This window comes from Chlorocebus sabaeus, chromosome 23 (genome assembly GCF_047675955.1).
Source record: "Chlorocebus sabaeus isolate Y175 chromosome 23, mChlSab1.0.hap1, whole genome shotgun sequence".
Classification (NCBI taxonomy): domain Eukaryota; kingdom Metazoa; phylum Chordata; class Mammalia; order Primates; family Cercopithecidae; genus Chlorocebus; species Chlorocebus sabaeus.
In genome coordinates, this window is record NC_132926.1 from 32,034,958 (window position 1) to 32,053,460 (window position 18,503).

General features: G+C 53.1%; 2 protein-coding genes across 5 annotated transcripts in view; one reads left to right on the forward strand and one right to left on the reverse strand.

Moving 5' to 3' along the window:
* The window catches only part of CSF1R (colony stimulating factor 1 receptor), a 60,235-nt gene extending 46,890 nt beyond the window's left edge, over positions 1-13,345 (forward strand). For both annotated transcript variants that reach the window (XM_008014968.3, XM_073010587.1), the window contains 11 exons: positions 4,242-4,368; positions 4,496-4,600; positions 5,115-5,225; positions 6,215-6,377; positions 8,730-8,818; positions 8,935-9,032; positions 10,290-10,412; positions 10,494-10,605; positions 11,277-11,376; positions 12,192-12,300; positions 12,398-13,345. In XM_008014968.3, coding sequence (XP_008013159.3) covers positions 4,242-4,368; positions 4,496-4,600; positions 5,115-5,225; positions 6,215-6,377; positions 8,730-8,818; positions 8,935-9,032; positions 10,290-10,412; positions 10,494-10,605; positions 11,277-11,376; positions 12,192-12,300; positions 12,398-12,559 — 1,299 coding nt within the window. In that variant the 3' untranslated portion in view covers positions 12,560-13,345. The remainder of the gene's footprint in view (positions 1-4,241; positions 4,369-4,495; positions 4,601-5,114; positions 5,226-6,214; positions 6,378-8,729; positions 8,819-8,934; positions 9,033-10,289; positions 10,413-10,493; positions 10,606-11,276; positions 11,377-12,191; positions 12,301-12,397) is intronic.
* Positions 13,346-13,499: 154 nt separating this feature from the next.
* Positions 13,500-18,503, reverse strand: part of HMGXB3 (HMG-box containing 3) — a 51,693-nt gene continuing 46,689 nt past the window's right edge. For all 3 annotated transcript variants that reach the window (XM_008014960.3, XM_008014959.3, XM_008014961.3), the window contains 3 exons: positions 17,972-18,088; positions 16,197-16,406; positions 13,500-14,909 (listed from right to left, as the gene is read on the reverse strand). In XM_008014960.3, coding sequence (XP_008013151.3) covers positions 14,442-14,909; positions 16,197-16,406; positions 17,972-18,088 — 795 coding nt within the window. In that variant the 3' untranslated portion in view covers positions 13,500-14,441. The remainder of the gene's footprint in view (positions 14,910-16,196; positions 16,407-17,971; positions 18,089-18,503) is intronic.

The following is an 18,503-nucleotide window of genomic DNA, read 5'->3' on the forward strand; positions in this document are numbered from 1 at the left end:
TGAGGTTGGGCATCATCTCCTTGACTACATACCCAAAGCAGTTGCTTGGCCCAACCCACCCACCTCCAGGGACAGGACCTTACTCACCCTTGGGGCCACCCGTTCCTTCTCTGTGCAGCTCCAATTTCTGCAAAGTTCTTCCTTACATGGAACTGAAAACTGCCTCAGTGTCCACAGAGCTGCCAGGACAGCCATGCAGAGATTCCAGAGAAGGGCCTAGGGCCCCCTGCAGCCCTTTCTGTCTTGGGCTGGCCAGCCCCCTTGGCTGTGGTTTAGGAACTCTATCTTCTCTCTACGGGACCATTTTTGGAACATGTCACCTCCACACTTCCTGTCCAGGAAATTCAGCTGCCCCTGGAGCCCATGCAAGGCCTCGAGAAGACTTGCAGCTACCCTCCTCCCCTATACCCATTCACAGGCCCTTTAGCTCCAGGCTGAGGTGTCCACCCGTGGGATAAGACTTTGAGGGGTCAGGATGGTCATGCCCCTGCCTCAGTGCCTGCCCTCCCATCCTCCTCTGCCTTGCTCCATGAAGTTTGGAGCCTTGCTCCTTCACTGGGGACTCAACCCAGCCTCTCCTCATTGCCCAGGCCTGGGGAAAGAAGTGGACTGTGGGGAGGGTTTGTTCTGCCTCAGGGCTGAGTCATCACCTTTCTGTCCCCCGGAGTGACCACAAGGGGGGCTGTGGGGGAAGAGAAAAGGGCAGGAGTCAGCAGGCTCCCCTGGAGGAGGAGGCACACAGGGAAATGGCTGAGGCAGCAGAGAAGCGAGGGTCCAGGGAGGCCGCTGGAGGGACTACGATCCTGGGAGCTGGAACTGAGCTCTGAGAAGGGACAGGAGGGTCCCCAAAGATTCCACTGGGAATTGTTCAGATCGCCACCTTCCTGGGATGGAGAACATCCACCCACCCAGAACCAGCAGGCCTAGATGGGGAGGGGACTGGGACTTTGTCTCCATGCCCCCTTTGGTGGGAAGGAAGGGAGGAAGTCGGGAGCTTAGGCCCATTGCAAGGGATCAATGGGGTGATGTGCTTCAAGTATCTAGCCCAGCACCCCACTCCCAGGAAGAGCTCAGGAAGAACTCGCTGCCATCATGACAATTTACGTCCACCCTTCTCAGGAAGCCTGGCCCATCCCCACCTCTTGATCTCACTCATAGTTCTTTGGAAGAGAGGCTGCCTCTGGGTAGATGCCCATGAACCCTTTCCAGGGATGGCACAGGTGCCCTGGGAGGTTTACAGGCCCAGCAGGGGCAGAGGAGTGTTCTGGAGGCAGGCGGAAGGCAGCTTGGTCTGCTTCCAGGAATACGAGCCTAGGATTCAGAGATCTGAGAATCCAGCCAAACCTCTTCCTCCTTGATCCCCTCCCTTTCAACAGTGCCCCCTGCCCAGCTGGGGGCAGGGAGGGGCTGACTCAGCCCAGCTGCAGAGGGACAGAGGAACAAGAAGTGGTGAGGAGAAAAAACAGTCTTGGCCACAGAGGCTCCTAGAGATGGAAGTGGCCGGGAGAGGCTGAAGAATCCCCTCCTCACCCTGTGACTGTCTTTTGGGCTGGGAAGGTGCCCACGTGCAGGATTTGGATCCTCGGAGGCTTGGGAAGTTCTTCGCCCTGTGTCCCATTTCAGCCTCTCTCCCAAGCTACACCACAGAGGCTCTGAAGCTCATCTGTAGTCCACCCCCCTGAATCAGAGCCCGGAAGTTAGTTCCTCATTTCTAATTGCAGTCTTTTCTCCCTAACTACCAGCTAGAAGTTCTTCCCGATGGTGAGCTGGAATCTTTCTCCCTGTCTCTCTCTTTAAAAATGTCAACATTTTATTTTTGATTCAGGGGGCAGATGTGCAGGTTTGCTGCATGGGTATGTTTTGTGATGCTGAGGTTTGGGATATGAATGCCATCACCTGGTACTGAGCATAGCACCCATAGTTTTCCAACCCTCACCTACTCCCACCCTCCCTGCTTTAGCAGGCCCCAGTGTCTGTTGGTGCCATCTTTATGCCCATGTGTACTCAATATTTAGCCCCCACTTATAAGTGAGAACATGTGGTATGTAGGTTTTCTGTTCCTGTGTTAGTTTGCTTAGGATAATGGCCTTCAGCTGCACCATGTTGCTGCAAAGGACATGACTGGAATCTTTTCTCTCAACCAAGACTCGCAGCTAAAGGCCAGCCTCCTCCCCAGCACCGGCCCACACTTCCTTTAAGCTTCTAACTCGGGTGCCCAGGGAAGGAGCCCAGCTGCAGGCACAGCCAAGCTGGTCCCATCCCCAAGGCCTGGCCGGAAAGAGTTGCTCTGCTGACCCAAGGCCTCAGTGTCCTCTACCGCCCCAGCCCAGCTTCCACTTTCCCCCTCAACTTGGTCTTCCATCAGCACTTCTCATGGGCAACCCTTAACATGGTGCTCCCCCTCAGTAGCTGCCCTCTAGGCAAGAAACAGGGGCAGCCATTCCTCCTCCCCACATCCTAGGGCTGTGCCTCCCCTGGCTGGGTGGTAACAGCATGGAGAGCCTAAGGAAGGAAATCGGGTCTTTCCAAACGTCCTGGTCCTCCCGAATCTATCTAGTGGGCAGGGTCTGTCTGTCTCTCTCTCTCTCTCTCTCTCAACAAGGTAAAGACAAGGCTGGGTGCGATGGCTCACACCTATAATCCCAGCCCTTTGAGAGGCCTAGGCAGAAGGATTGCTTGAGTCCAGGAGTTTGAGCTTAGTGAGCTATGATCGTGCCACTGCACTCCGGCATGGGTGAAGGAGCAAGATCCTGTCTCAAAAAAGTCAGATGGTGACTCACCTGTGTCAAACTCTCGTGGTCTCTCGCTGCTTGGCCAGGTGTAGTAGCTCACGCCTATAATCCTAGCACTTTGAGAGGCCGAGGCAGGCAAACTGCTTGAGCTCAGGAGTTCAAGACCAGCCTAGGCTGCGACAAAGCCCCATTTCCACACAAATTAGCCAGGTGTGGTGCCACACGCTTGTAGTCCCGGCTGCTTGGGAGACTGAGGTGGGAGGATTGCTTGAACCTCGGGGGTCGAGGCTGCAGTGAGCCAAGACTGCCCCACTGCATGCCAGCCTGGGTGACAGAGATCCTGTCTTGGAAAAGAAAAATCCCAGAAGGGAACCTACTTACCTTATCATAGCCCTCAAGACCTTCCTGCTTCTGGAACCTTCCCCCCTACTTCCCTCAAGTCATGATGGCTGCCTTCCTGTAGCTCAAACTTGCCAGGATCGTTCCCATGTCAAGCATACAGTATTTCCATGCACAGTTCCTGGAAAATTCTTCCTCTGATGGTCACACGGCGGGCTCTTTAGGGGCCTTTCCCTGACTTATCTTTATTTTCTTCATAGCACCACTTGAGAATTTCCTACATATGTATTTATTTGCGTTTAATGCTTCTCTCAGCCACTAGAATGCAAACTCCATGGAGGGGCAGGGACTTTGTCCTGTTCAACTTTGAATCAGCGGTGCCTGACACAAATAGACACTCAAGAAAGTATGTGGATGGGCTACTATTATTCAGCCTTAAAAAGGAAGGGAATTCTGATCTATGCTGCAACATGGATGAACCCTGAAGACATTACGCTGGGTGAAATAAGACAATCCCAACAGACACATGCTGTGTGAGTCCACTGAGATGTAGTGCCTAGAGCAGTACAATTCACAGAGACAGAAAGCAGAATCATGGTTGCCAGGGGCTGGAGGAGGCAAAGGGGAGTTGCTCTTTAATGGGAACAGTTTCAGTTTTGCAAGATGAAAAGAGCTCTGGAAATTGGTTGTACAACAATGTAAAATGTAATTTACTTAATACTACTGAACCATACACTTAAAAATGGTTGAGATGATAAATTTTATGTATGTTTTACCACAATTTAAAAAAATATATATTTGGATGAGAGGGTGGGTGGGTAGATGGATGGACAGATGAATGGATGGATAAGATCTCAAGTCCCACCCTCCCTCCTGGCTCAGGAATTACCAGATTATCAGAGATATCAAGGCCCTCAGAGGTTGTCCTGTCCAAGGTCTTCAATACACAAATAGGGAAACTGAGGCTTGGAGAAGGGAAGGTCACACAAGAAGGCAGAGTCAAGAAGGAACATGCTCTCATGTCCTCTCTCAGCCCAGAGCAGGCCTCGCCCTGCCTTCTCCCACTGGGTGCCTCGGGACTGCCCACACCCCTGCTCCTAGGGGTCGGAGATGAGGTCCACGAACTGCCTGCCAGCCCCGACTGCCATGTGCTCCCTTCCTCTTCTGCAGAAGCCCAAGTACCAGGTCCGCTGGAAGATCATTGAGAGCTATGAGGGCAACAGTTATACTTTCATTGACCCCACGCAGCTGCCTTACAATGAGAAGTGGGAGTTCCCCCGGAACAACCTGCAGTTTGGTGAGACGGCAGCTCAGCACCCCACATCTTCCTATCACAGGGCCTGTGGGGGTTGCAGGGGGCCTGTGGGCCTTTGGACAGAGGCCCTTTGGTGCCCTGGGACCTAAGGGACCTGTGTGCGTGGCAGGTAAGACCCTCGGAGCTGGCGCCTTTGGAAAGGTGGTGGAGGCCACGGCCTTTGGTCTAGGCAAGGAGGATGCTGTCCTGAAGGTGGCTGTGAAGATGCTGAAGTGTGAGTGATGGGAGGGGATGAGGGAAGGGATGGGGGGTGGTAGATGCTGGGGGTGGACTGGCCCTGGTGTCACAAGAGGCATCGCCCACATTTCAACTTGTTGAAGCCTGGGGGACAGAGCTCAGGGGTGAGGACTTGAGTTTTCTTGTGAGCTCCAGGCGCCCTCTGACTCCTGGCTCCAAGAAGGTCTAGGTCACCCTTTAGTTGTGAAGGGGCTTCCGACTGAGTTCCAAAAAGGCTGCGGGTGCAGAGAGGTCACCTAGGACCGTGGCTTGGCCACAGTTTGGCTTCCTGTCACCTGAAGACCAGCTCAGTGACAGGCCCATCCCTCTTCTCTCTCTCTGCCATCTGTGTGTCTGCATTTTTCCTTCTTCTTTTGGCTTCTGGCCACTCCGGGTCTCGGGGTATGCCCTGCTTGCTCCCCTGGGTCTTTGCATTTGGTCCCCATGTATCTGTGTGGTGCTCTGTGTCCTGCCCTCTCCCCGTCTGTGGGACCTGTGGTTCCTTCTCCCAGCCACGGCCCATGCTGATGAGAAGGAGGCCCTCATGTCTGAGCTGAAGATCATGAGCCACCTGGGCCAGCATGAGAACATTGTCAACCTTCTGGGAGCCTGCACTCATGGAGGTAAGGGCCTTGGGGCTCATGGAGCCAAGGTCTTGGGGCCTCTGGTGGATCTGAGGGCCCCAGGGCTACCTTGTTCCATCTTCTCCTTCTCAGGATCCTACTGATCCAAGTGCCAGTGGGATCCTGGTCACAGCATCCCTTAAACTCCTGGGCCCACCTCCTGGACTAGTCAGGAGCTGCACGGGCAGCTCAAGGCATAAAGAGAGACTGATAGGGAACATCAGAGCCCCTGGAGAAGGAGATGAACGTGCAAGCTCCTAGGCCCTGCTTCCAGGGAGCTGGATCCTGTGGGTCTGCAGTGAAGCCCCCTGTCTACCTCTTATGAAGCCTCCATTCAAGGATGCTTGGACACTCTCCCCAGGGCCCACAAAGGTGCCCCAGGCTTTGTTGGAACTCCAAGTGCCCCACATCTTCTTCATTGAGAGCAGCTCTGACCTACACTGAGCCGCCACAGCTTTCCTCTGAAGAAATAATTCTTGGGCTACATTTTTTTTTTAAGGCCTTTTTTGTTGTTGTTGTTTGTTTTTTCTTGAGACGAAGCCTTACTCTTACCCAGGCTGGAGTGCAGTGGTGTGATCTTGGCTCACTGCAACCTCTGTCTCCCGGGTTCAAGCGATTCTCCTGCCTCAGCCTCCTGAGTAGTTGGAACTACAGACGCCCACCACCACGCCTGGCTAATTTTTGTATTTTTGTAGAGATGGGGTTTCACCATGTTAGCCAGGATGGTCTTGATCTCCTGACCTCGTGATCCGCCCACCTTGGCCTCCCAAAGTGCTGGGATTACAGGCATGAGCCACCACGCCCCGCCAAAGCCATCTGTTTTAAACAGATGGAACTACTGAGGCACAGGGAAACTTGCTCAGAGCCAGGGATAGAAGTCAGCTGCGCTGAGTCCCGGTCCAGTGGCCTCACTGCCCCCAGTCCCATGCTCCTGTTCACACAGGGGAGCAGTCAGCACCTCCCTCACCCCACACCCTTGGCTGCTTTAGGCCCTGTACTGGTCATCACGGAGTACTGTTGCTATGGCGACCTGCTCAACTTTCTGCGAAGGAAGGCTGAGGCCATGCTGGGACCCAGCCTGAGCCCTGGCCAGGACCCCGAGGGAGGCGCTGACTATAAGAACATCCACCTGGAGAAGAAATATGTCCGCAGGTAGCCCCTGGCAAAGGATAAGAAAAAGGCCAGGTCTGGGAGGCGGGCGGGACCCGAGTCTGTCTTCAAAGCCAGCTCAGGGTTGGATGGCTAATGATTGGGTGGCTATGCGGCCCTCACCTGCCACCTGTGTCATGGGAAGTAGCCACCCACAGGTTTTATGGGCACCTCTGTTTCTCTACTCCTTTTCCCCTTCATTCAACAAATATTTGAACATCTACCATGTTCTAGGAGTGTGGAGGGCAAAGATGGGCAGCTCATAGTCTGGTGGAGACATGCATTAATGAAACCACCACCCAGTGTGTGTAAAAGATAACCGAGATCTGTGCCTGGAGCCCTAGTAAGAGATGGGCAGATGTGGCTGGGTGTGGTGGCTCACACCTGTAATCCCAGCACTTTGGGAGGCCGAGGTGGGTGGATCACCTGAGGTCAGGAGTTCGAGACCAGCCTGACCAACATGGTGAAACCCTGTCTCTACTAAAAATACAAAATTAGCCGGGCGTGGTGGCGCATGCCTGTAATCCCAGCTACTCAGGAGGCTGAGGCAGGAGAATCGCTTGAACCCTGGGAGGCAGAGGTTGCTGTGAGCCAAGATCACACCATTGCACTCCAGCCTGAGCAATAAGAATGAAACTCCGTCTCAAAAAAAAAAAAGAGAGATGGACAGATGTGGGGAGAAGTCGCCTCTTTCGCCCATAGCCCGTGCTGGCGATGCAGAGCACCTCTTCCACCTAGGAGCAGCCAATATCAGTGTCCCACATTCCCATGGGGGAGTGGGGACAGGGTGTGTTAACTGTTGGATGACAGGAGACAAAACAGCATGATTGTGGCCAGGTCCCCGGCCCACTTGGACCTGTTTCCCCAGCCAAGCTGTCAGTGTTGAACCTCTCAGGGTCTTTCCGGCTCTGTTGTTCTGTGGTGCTGTGATTCCTGGAAGCCATCCGGAACAGAGCCATCCGACAGACAGAGTCACATGGGGAACCAAAGAGAGGAAGTGGGGAGATTCATGTCACACATGAGTCAGGGGCAGAGGCGGAGCCTGGACTAAAATCCTGCTCTCTTGACTTCCAGTCCAGGAGTCACCCAAGCCACACTGCCGTCCTGGAGGTCTCTGTCTCAGGGGCTTGTGGGGCCAGGACAGGATCAGAACAAGAAGGGTGTACACTGTGCCCTCATCCTAGATACTGTCAGCTGCCATGCCCCAGGAGGCAAAAGAGAAGGAGGCCCTGTCTTCACCCAGGGTCCTAAAAATGGGGGCCTGGCAGCATCACTTCCTCTTCTGATTCTCTGACACTTCTATGAGGGTGGCACACACTAGGCCTCTGAAGATCAGATCAAAATGAGCACCAAAGGAAAGTATTAGCTTCCGTCTTCAAATACGCAGATGGGGAAAGTATTCCCAGAGTGGGTAATTTCAAAGGCAAATGGCCTGTAAAAGGATCCCAGGCTGTTAACAGAAGTATAGTTTCTACAACAAGGGAGCGGAAGATTTTGCCACGGTCAGATTATAAATAAAACATTGGTTTCTCCTTCTGGGAACACTAGAATATGGACATTGTCAAGGTACACATCCCTAGTGCAGAGGGGACAGGAGGGAGAGAGAAATCCTATCTGGTTGGAACGTTAGGAGCAGTAGTGCTTCAATCTACAGTAGTGCTTCTCAAATTCTCTACCCCGTGTGCTCTCATAGGCATCTCTTGAGGACTGCTGGAAGTGCACCACCTCAGGCCCACCCACCCAGGCCTGCTGATTCGAAATCTGCATTGCAGATTCCTGGGGTGATTTACCTGCACATGAACTGGTGTTTAAGCAGCACTACTCTAGACGTAGACCAGTGGGCCTCAGCTTAGACTGCACTTTTGTGATCCCCTGGGGAGATTTAAATCTGTGAATGACTGTTTTGCCCCTAGAGTTTCTGAAGTATTAGTAATTAGCCTCGTCCTAAAAGCTCCCGAAGTGATTTTAATGTGAAGCCAGGGGTGAGAGGCACTGTCTAGAGAGGACTCAAGGGGCCCTGGGATATGCCCCGATTCTAGTAGGGCTATTATGGGGAAGAAGATTCTAACTTCTTTGTGGCCCTTGAGGGTAGAGCAAGGGCTAGGAGGAAAATCTCAGGGGCAGACTGGCATTAGGAACAGTGAAGAACTTTCTCACAGGCAGAGCTGCCCCAAACCAGAATGGGTTGTAAGCTCCCTCACCCGGGCCAGCCAAGCAGAGACCAATGCTCACTCAGATGGAGTGTACACAAAGGGAGGTTCCAGTTGACCATGGGGTGGCAGGTGGTCAAGGCCTGAGCTGAGCAGCGCAGTGATGGGGACTGACCCCTGCCCTCCAACCCTCTGTCCTACGTAGGGACAGTGGCTTCTCCAGCCAGGGTGTGGACACCTATGTGGAGATGAGACCTGTCTCTACTTCTTCAAATGACTCCTTCTCTGAGCAAGGTGAGGAGGCCTCAGGGCCAGGCCCCATTTGCTTGATAAGGGAAAAGGAGAAGGGGCTGCTGGGGTGAGGGGTGGGGAGTGTGGCAGGGCTGCCCTGATGCCTCTTCCCACCCTAGACCTGGACAAGGAGGATGGACGGCCCCTGGAGCTCCGGGACCTGCTTCACTTCTCCAGCCAAGTAGCCCAGGGCATGGCCTTCCTCGCTTCCAAGAATGTGAGTAGGAACCTGGCCCTGGCTCGTAGCCACCCAGGTCTGTGTTCTGGGGAGGCTGAATGAGTGACGATGGGGAGGAGGAAAGGGGAAAGGGGAGCTTGGGGGCGGGGGGTAGGGGAGGAGACAGAGTGCGAGTCATTTGGGCAGCAGCTGCAAGGGTGAGTGGGAGAAAGCTGTGTCCAGGGCTGGAGCTCCGGGGCTGGGCACCTGTGTCCCCAGTGTGAAGATGAAAAAGGGTACCAGACTTTTTTTTTTTTTTTTTGAGACTGAGTCTCGCTCTGTTGCCCAGGCTGGAGTGCAGTGACGCAATCTCGGCTCACTGCAACCTCCACCTCCCAGGTTCATGCCACTCTCCTGCCTCAGCCTCCTGAGTAGCCGGGACTACAAGCGTCTGCTACCACGCCCGGCTACTTTTTTGTATTTTTAGTAGAGATGGGGTTTCACCATGTTAGCCAGGATGGCCTTGATCTCCTGACCTCATGATCCGCCCGCCTCGTCCTCCCAAAGTGCTGGCATTACAGGCATGAGCCACCGCGCCTGGCCCGGTACCAGGCTTTTTTCATTTGTTTTTGCTAAATAGTGTATAAAAGACAAGAGTTGTCCCTGCTCATGAAGCACATGGTCTGGTGGGGATAATGGAAGCTTCCTCATAGAATTTTGAGGATATTTGATAATGTATAAAGTGCACTCAGCCTAGGAAGAAGTGCCAGGGAATGGGAGCTCTTGCCATCTTCCTTAGAACAGATTTGGGAGTCAGTGGTTTGATTGCTGGCTCTGCCACCTGCTCTGTGACTTTAAGCAACTATTTAAATTCTGTGCCTGTTTCTACACCTATAAAAATGGGTGTAACAATGTTTGGGAAAAAAAGGGTTCAGTGTGTGCAGAGTTTAGGGAAGGGCCTGGCAGACAGCAGCTGCTATGATCAGAAATAATGGTAGGGTTTGGAGACTACTGCTCTGCACAGAAGCCCTCTGCTTCTGGGGCCTGAGCGGACCAGTCAGAGGACAAAGGGCGAGAAGGGCCATGGCTGCTCAGGGTAATGGCGGTTTCTAAGCATTAAATGATCAGACCACGCTACACGTTCTTAGATCCTGGGCCCTGGTAGAAGGTATAGACAAGGGTTTATGGTAAAGGACCAAAACTGATGTCTACTCCAACAGGGACCCCAAAGCCATCTGGGGCCCTCCCTGCCATCCTCCTCACCTCAGGCTCAGGTAGGAGAGGGCCCAAGACTAACCCTGCAGTGCTTTCCCTCAGTGCATCCACCGGGATGTGGCAGCGCGAAATGTGCTGTTGACCAATGGGCATGTGGCCAAGATTGGGGACTTCGGGCTGGCTAGGGACATCATGAATGACTCCAACTACATCGTCAAGGGCAATGTAAGTGCTGGGAGGGCTTGGGCCGGGCTGAGGAGGGGGTGAAGAGTCAGGGCCCAAAATAACTGGGGACTGTTATCCCAGGCCCGCCTGCCTGTGAAGTGGATGGCCCCAGAGAGCATCTTTGACTGTGTCTACACGGTTCAGAGCGACGTCTGGTCCTATGGCATCCTCCTCTGGGAGATCTTCTCACTTGGTGAGCCACTGGGCCCACTCCAGGTAGAGCCTGGGGCTGGCTCCTCTGGTTGCCCCACTGGTGGACAAAGATGTTTGGTGCCCAGGACACAAGGATTGTGAGAGTGCAGGAATGGGCAAGGGTCTCCAAACCCAGCATTGCGGTTTCTGCAGGGCAGGGCAGACCCCCTGCCCCTGACAGGCGCTCCTTTCTGGCTCTTCCCTCATTTGTCTCTGCTCAGTTGCTGCTACCTGTTACCCTCCTTTGTCACTGTTTCCCTCCTTTGCCTGAAATCTACAGACCCTTGAAGATGCAGCTCTCTACTACTAGGCTCTAGTAGAAAGAACTCCCATTTCCTGAGGACTAGGCACAAGGACTTGTCCTCAGTTCTTAAATACCCTGCTCCAGCACCCTCATAACCACCCGACTGTCCCCACTTTAACGATACACAACTGAAGCTTTGGTTTTACTGATCCCAAAGCCTGTGCAAGAATTCTTGTTTGGTGTGATAAGGCCTGGCTGGAGGCTCGCACGTTCCTAAAGCCTAAGCCTGCCACACAGTGGATAAGAGCAGTTGCTGTTGCAGTGTTGTCAAGTAGGACCCCTCAAACCCAGTCTAAGATGTGTGTGGGTGTGCGGGAACAGGGAGAGGACAACGGGCATGGCCTCTTACCTGATCTCGGCCTTTGCAGGGCTGAATCCCTACCCTGGCATCCTGGTGAACAGCAAGTTCTATAAACTGGTGAAGGATGGATACCAAATGGCCCAGCCTGCATTTGCCCCAAAGAATATGTAAGTGAAGGGATCCCAGGGAGGGAAAAGGACACCCCAGGCTTTCGCTGGAAAGGGATGTGGAAGGCCGTGTGGCCCTGATCTTTCCCTGTCCAAAATGTTCCAGGGTCAGGCTTTCTCTCTCCCACAGTGGGCACAAGCCCCTTCTGAGTTCAAGGTATGAGCGATGTTCTCAGAGAAGTAGCTGTCTGCTAGGGCTGGTCCGAAATGACCACTTTTTCTTTTTTTTTTTTTCTTTTTTTTTTTTTTTTTTTTGAGACATCTTGCTCGTAGCCCAGGCTGGAGTGCAGTGGTGTGTACGATCATAGCTCACTGCAGCCTCGATCTTCAGGGCTCAAGCAATCCTTTGGCCTCAGCCTCCCAAGCAGCTGGGACTACAGGTGTGCACCACTAAGCCCAGCTATTTAAAAAAAATTTTTAGTAGAGATTCGGATCTCATTATGTTGTCCAGGCTGGTCTTGAACTCCTAGCCTCATGTAATCCTCCTGCATCAACCTCCCAAAGTGTTGGGATTATAGGCATGAGCCACTGTACCTGTCCCTAAACCGGACTTTTAAGAGACTGTTATTACAGTGACCCTGAGGATACCAAAAGGGCCTCATCTGTCAAAATGAGGGTGATGACAGTACCCTTCTGCAAGGGTTACTGTGAGGATTAAATGGTAAAGCATGCCAAGGACGTGGCACAGGTTTTATACTAAACTTACTTTTGACTGGGTTTGGGGACCTCTGCTGGGTAGGTCTCCCTAGGGGTGTGTGTTAATGACCCCTGGACCCTAGAGAGCTGCACATGGGCATCCTCTGTCCTATCTCCAGATACAGCATCATGCAGGCCTGCTGGGCCTTGGAGCCCACCCACAGACCCACATTCCAGCAGATCTGCTCCCTCCTTCAGGAGCAAGCCCAAGAAGACAGGAGAGAGCGGGTGAGTGGGGTGAGGCTTGGGGTGGGTGGCTGGTAAAGCAGGTTGGGCTGGGCCTGATGGATCTGGACTGACAGTCTCTGGTCTCTCCCACCCTCAGGACTATACCAATCTGCCAAGCAGCAGCAGAAGCGGTGGTAGCGGTAGCGGCAGCAGCAGCAGTGAGCTGGAGGAGGAGAGCTCTAGTGAGCACCTGGCCTGCTGCGAGCAAGGGGATATCGCCCAGCCCTTGCTGCAGCCCAACAACTATCAGTTCTGCTGAGGAGCCGACGACAGGGAGCACCACTCTCCCCTCCTGCAAGCTTCAACTTCTCCACGGACGGGGTGACGTGGGGAGAACACACAAACTCTGCCTTCGGTCATTTCACTCAACAGCTTGGCCCAGCGCTGAAACTTGGGAAGGTGAGGGATCCAGGGGAGGTCAGAGGATCCCACTCCCTGAGCGTGGGCCATCACTGCCAGTCAGGGGCTGGGGGCTGAGCCCTCACCCCCTCTCCCCTACCGTTCTCATGGTGTTGGCCTCGTGTTTGCTATGCCAACTGGTAGAACCTCCTTTCCTAATACTCTTCTCTTAATGGAAGTGGACTGACTTTATACCTATGAAGTCCCCAGGAGCTACACTGCTACTGAGAAAACCAGGCTCCCTGGGGCTAGACAGACTGGCAAAGAGTTGAGCTCTTCCTCTCCGAGAGGCGCAGCAAGAGCAGCAGATGCTCACAGACTACACTCAGCTCAGGCCCCTTGGAGCAGGATGGCTCCTCTAAGAATCTCACAGGACCTCTTAGTCTCTTGCCCTACAAGCCTTCTTCACTCCACAGCCCTATCCCTCCTACCCCCGCACTGGTACTGCTGTGATGAGCCAAGTGGCAGCTAAAAGTTGGGGGTGTTCTGCCCAGTCCCCTGTCATTCTGGGCTAGAAGGCAGGGGACCTTGGCATGTGGCTGGCCACACCAAGCAGGAAGCACAAACTCCCCCAAGCTGACTCATCCTAACTAACAGTCACGCCGCGGGATGTCTCTGTCCACATTAAACTAACAGCATTAATGCAGTCAGCCTCTGGTTCTTTGTGCCATATGAGCGCCTGCAAATTCCCTGGAACTTCTTTCCCTCCCGCCTTCACATGCAGTGACGAGCTCATGTCTGTGGCGCTTGACCACACTGCCCCATACAATGTGCACAGAATTGACTCCTGCTTCACCATAACCAGATAATTTAATAAACTTTATTCTTGTTGGGGGAAGAGAGAAGGAGGGGAAAAAAAGCCACCTACTCCACTCCTCTCAATAAATTAACACATGGCCAATTGCCAGGCCCTAAACAAACCTTGGGCACTTGAGCCAGTCCCGCTGTTTCCTTATGGCCCAGTCTGCTTCCCCTTCACAGAAGGGAGTTTTTCCTACTGCTGCCAGGTTATGTCATGGCCAGGGACCACATCCTGTCTGTGGAGAGGGTCCCAGGCCCAGAGAGGATGTTGGCTGCAGCAGCAGTGGCCAGGGAAAGGAGGAAGGGGATGCTCTTCCTCAAAGCTTGGGGGTGGAGAGGATAGTCCTGGAAGAGAGCTGTGGCTGACTGTTCCTCAGCTTCCCCCAAATGTGGGTACAGGAAGAGCAAGAGAGAAATGTATCCCTCCTTCAGGGAGAATCAAGAGCCCAAAGGGACCCCTAGAGTTAACGAGGCCACCCCCGGCCCCTAGTCAAAGGCAACAGGCTAAGCAATTCATGAGACTGGGGGCGCTGAAACCAGGGCTCCTCAGGAGTGGGAGAGACCTCAGCAGCCTTCCCACCTAGTGCTGGGACTCACACCTTAGCCCACCCAGGACCTCTACCCTGACCCACAGCAGGCCCCACAGAAGCCACCAGCCTTTCCCTCAGCCTCCCCTCCCTCCATTAAACATACCATGTCCCCCAAGTGTTCTCTTGGGGCCAAAAGAGGTTTCCTGGCACCACTCCTGACCTGTGGAGGGTTGAGAACCGAGGACCCTGGGTCCCACCATGCTCAGGTAATGGAAGCTCTTTGGTCAGTCCCAGCAGTGAGAGGCCCTCCCCACAGGAGACCACTTCTGCAGGTCCCCTGGATAGCTCTGCCTCAGGCAAGGGCCTTACTATGGCTTGAGAGATGGTATAGTCCCTGTACAATAGCCTGGCTTATTCTGCCACTGTGGCCACCTCCTCTTCCTCACCCTCCTCCTCTGTCTCTGTCTTGATCTGAGCAACCCCAAGGCGGTAGAGGGTGTCACGAATGACCACCTCACCAGGCTGGCAGCTCTGTACAATGTCATGGATCTGACGATTGACAATCTCGCGGCTGGTGAGGAAGTCCATGAGCCGGTTGTAGAGGTAATAGTGAGTGGCATTGTCGAAGGCAATGGGCCGCTGGCGGACACTGTTTGGTTTGCTGTCCACGATGGAGGCCAGGATGGTTGCGTAGGGTGCCAATTCAGGGCACAGCGCCAAGGAGTGGTGCCCAGTACTGGGGTCACCAGGACTGGGCTGTGTGCCTGCATGGACGATGCGCCGTGTGGCAGTCTTGGTGACTGGGTGCTGGATAGAGTGCTCAGTTTCTGTCATGTCCACAGTATAATGCTGGTCCAAGAGCTCTGGGCAGGACACACTCTAGAAATGAGAATGCCTTTTGACAAGAAGGAATGACTAAGGGGGAACCCATCTGGTGGGAACAAGCACTGTAAGCTCAGCCAGCCCTGTCTGAAAGCTCAGCCAGCCCTGTCTGAATCCTAACATCACCATGTACTGTGTCTCCTAGGCCAACCCCCGCCCCCCAGTGCCTCCATTTCCTCACGTGAGAACAGGGACAGTAACAGTGGCCACCTTCCAGAGCAGATGTTGGATTACTTGGGCTGTTATTGCCCCCGGTCCATTCAGGCCAGGGGCTGCAGGGGAGCAGAAAGATAAGGCTCTGACTAAGGTTAAGACACTTTGCTGGGGTCCCCGGCATGCTCATGGAGCCAGTGAGCCCCAGGGAGTAATGACAATAATGACTCCTCCAAGGCAAAGCCAGAGGCCTTCACTTCCCATAATGCAGCCTGGCTAGGGCACTCAACCCTTGTTATTCTTCCAGAACTTCTTCCTAATTATCAGTTCGGACATCTATTTCAGCAAAGGACAAAGGTTGGCTTTGAAGGGTACATGACTGGTGAAAAATACTGTCTGGTACAATATACCAAGACACAGAAACAAGAGCTCTGCCACTAATCTGCTGTGTGACCTGGAAAAGTCCATTTCCCCCTCTGGGCCTTAGTTTCCCCTTTTAATAAAAGGAAAGGGTTGGTAAAATGAGTGTTTTCTAACCAGAGTATCTTCAGATCACAAGAGATGTACTGCATGCCATGCAGTATATCCATGGTCAACTAAATGTAGACATGGTGAATTAAACGTAATCCAGGGCTGGCTGGGGCCTTTAATATGTCAGTGTGCACAATGACTGTCAAAGGTAGCAACTTTCTAGGCTTCTCTGGAAGGCAACCTCTTTTAACACAAGGTACCTATGTTTGGGATACCCTGGGCACACCTAAGTGACATACTGTGGCCTCAAACAGAGGGCTTGGTCGGTAAAAACTTATGGAGTAGGCTGGGCGTGGTGGCTCACGCCTGTAATCCCAGCACTTTGGGAGGCTGAGGCAGGTGGACTGCTTAAGCCTAGGAGTTTGAAAACAACCTGTGCAAAATGGCAAAGCCCCGTCTCTACCAAAACACAAAAATTAGCCGGGTGTGGTGGCACGTGCCTGTAATCCCAGTTACTCGGGAGGCTGAGGCAGAACTGCTTGAACCTGGGAGGCAGAGGTTGCAGTGAGCCAAGATCATGCCACTGCACTCTAGCCTGCGCGACAGAGCAAGACATGGTAGGCCTGAGGAGACATGGCAGTTCCTCAGGAGGTGACTCACCACAGGTGGCTCCGTGGGACTAGAGAAACAGCCCTGGTTCCACCCCCACATCTGGTTGGTCAGCTCTGGGTAGCAGAGGTCAGCACACAGGGCCACTGACGTGGCCATATCTACCACATAGACAGGCGGCCAGTGGCGGGAAGAGGCAAGCAGGTCCACATGGTCACGGGCACTCTCACCCCGCACAAGATACTTGGAGCCGCAGACCACCTGAGAGACGAAGGGCAAGGGCGCAGGGTTAATTAGGAAGCCAGTCTGCAGACAGTGTACAGTTCTCACTCGCTTCCCAGGAAGATGAGCAATCAACTTCATGGCTGAAGCCATGGCCATCCTGCCAGATCCCATGGCATTCTGCTCCCTTCCTACTTCTGTCCTTAAATGAAGGCACCAGCTCATCTTTGCCCTTCAGAGAGACAGCTGGGAGCGCATCCTGTCCTCAACTTAGGCTGAAAGGCACCTCAGAACATCTTTCAAAACCCCACTCTCTACACACCATCTACCAGTTCACCATGCTAGCTACACAGCAACAGCAGCAGCTAAGAGCTGGTTAAGAATGGAGATGCCTGGGCCCCAGGTCAAGCCTAAGAAACTAAGGTCTCTGGAGTAGGGTCTAAGCATCTGTACTTTGAGCAAGCTCCCCACCAGACCCCAGTGGGCTTGTTGCCCAGATGGGAACTCACAATGTAGTCTAGTAAACACCTCCACTGACAGGGCTCCCCAAGCACCATTCCATAGCTCTGGGAAAACCCACTTGGCTGTCACCTTCAGGTGATGCCACTTCCATCACAGTCCCCAAGATCTACAGCTCTCCCTGTGCTGTCAGCTGCTTGTCACGAGATGAACCCCCGTCGCATGAACACAATCCCCTGAGCAGGCTCTGATCTGCCCAGGGTAGAAGCATTAAGCATCTCCTTCAGACACAGCTTCTGTTAAAGTAGTTGGGAACTGGATTCTCTTTTTATAGCTAGGTCCCCCTGTTGACTCACGTGCTTCAGTGAACTGAAGGCTCTGCTAAGCCACCTCTCTCCCGTTCAGTACCTGTTAAGTGGGGTTTCCATCCCAGTATCTACCTGGGCCCACTCTGTCATCTAGTATATAACCTGTCCTGGAGCTAATTAACCCAGTGCAACCTTGTCCACGCCCTTCCACAGGTTTCCCATTCAAAACCGTCCAAAAGGTCCCTCATCACTCAGAATAAAATACCCACTGTTACTCTGGCCTAGAGAGCTCTATGTGATCTGGCCCCTGGGGAGCCCTCCAACACCCCCTCCTCTCAGCTCACTCTGTCTCCCTACTCACGGCTTTGGTGGTCCCTTGGCTGCAACACTCCTTCCCTGGCTTATCACTGGGCTCCTCCCTATCCTGCAGGTCTCGGTCTTCTCTGCCACCTCAGACAGCAGGTTCCTCCCTGTTACTTTCTATCTTAGGCCCTTATCTAATTTCTTCAGAGCCAGTGCCACAAGCTGTGGTGACTGTATTTCCCCACTAAAATATATAGTCAACTAGGGAGAAATGACATCTTTGTCATTCTTTATACAAGTTCGACTTCTACCCTCAACAGCTGATGCCCAGGATGTGGTAGAGTGCTTAAAAAATACTGAAAAAAGACCCAGCCTCCCTCCCTAGCCCACGGGGTAGTACCTGACCCGTGGGCAGCTATGCCAGAGGTTGCCCAGTGACTTAAGTCTTGCCCCCCAAAACTGAGCTGGATCAGTCTCTGTGGGAAGTTCAACATTAGCAAATTCACTCCAAGCTCCCTCTAGTTATTTTCTTACCTGATGGGGGCACACCTTGTAGATTTTACCACCTGTGAAGTGAGGTGGGGGCTGCATAGCTCTAGCTCCATTCTGTACAGATTCATAGAGGGCCAACAAGGAGAAGCAGAGCTGGTCCTGGAGTAGAAGGACAAGATTAAAAACATAAGGGTGAATGCTAAGGGACCACACCTGGTGCTCAGCATCACATACTCACCCAACACCCAAAGCAAAAGAATAAAGTGGGCCTTGGGGCCTCATCAGCCCAACCTCCTCTAGGTACAGGTAAGCAATCTGAGGCCCTGAAAGGATTAGGTCACAGACAAAGCCAGTTGGATTCTGAGGCCTGAGTCCTTTCACTTTTTACAGGGCAAAGAAACCATCAAAGGGGAGCTAACATTTGAATCTGATCTTGAAGGAAGCATAACATTTTCAACAGCACAGAAATATGAAAGGGAAAGTAAGTAATGTATGAATCAAACACACAGACACACACACACTCTTTGTAATAATAGGCAGTTTCTAAGAGCTTGCATAGGTAATAACCAGATAC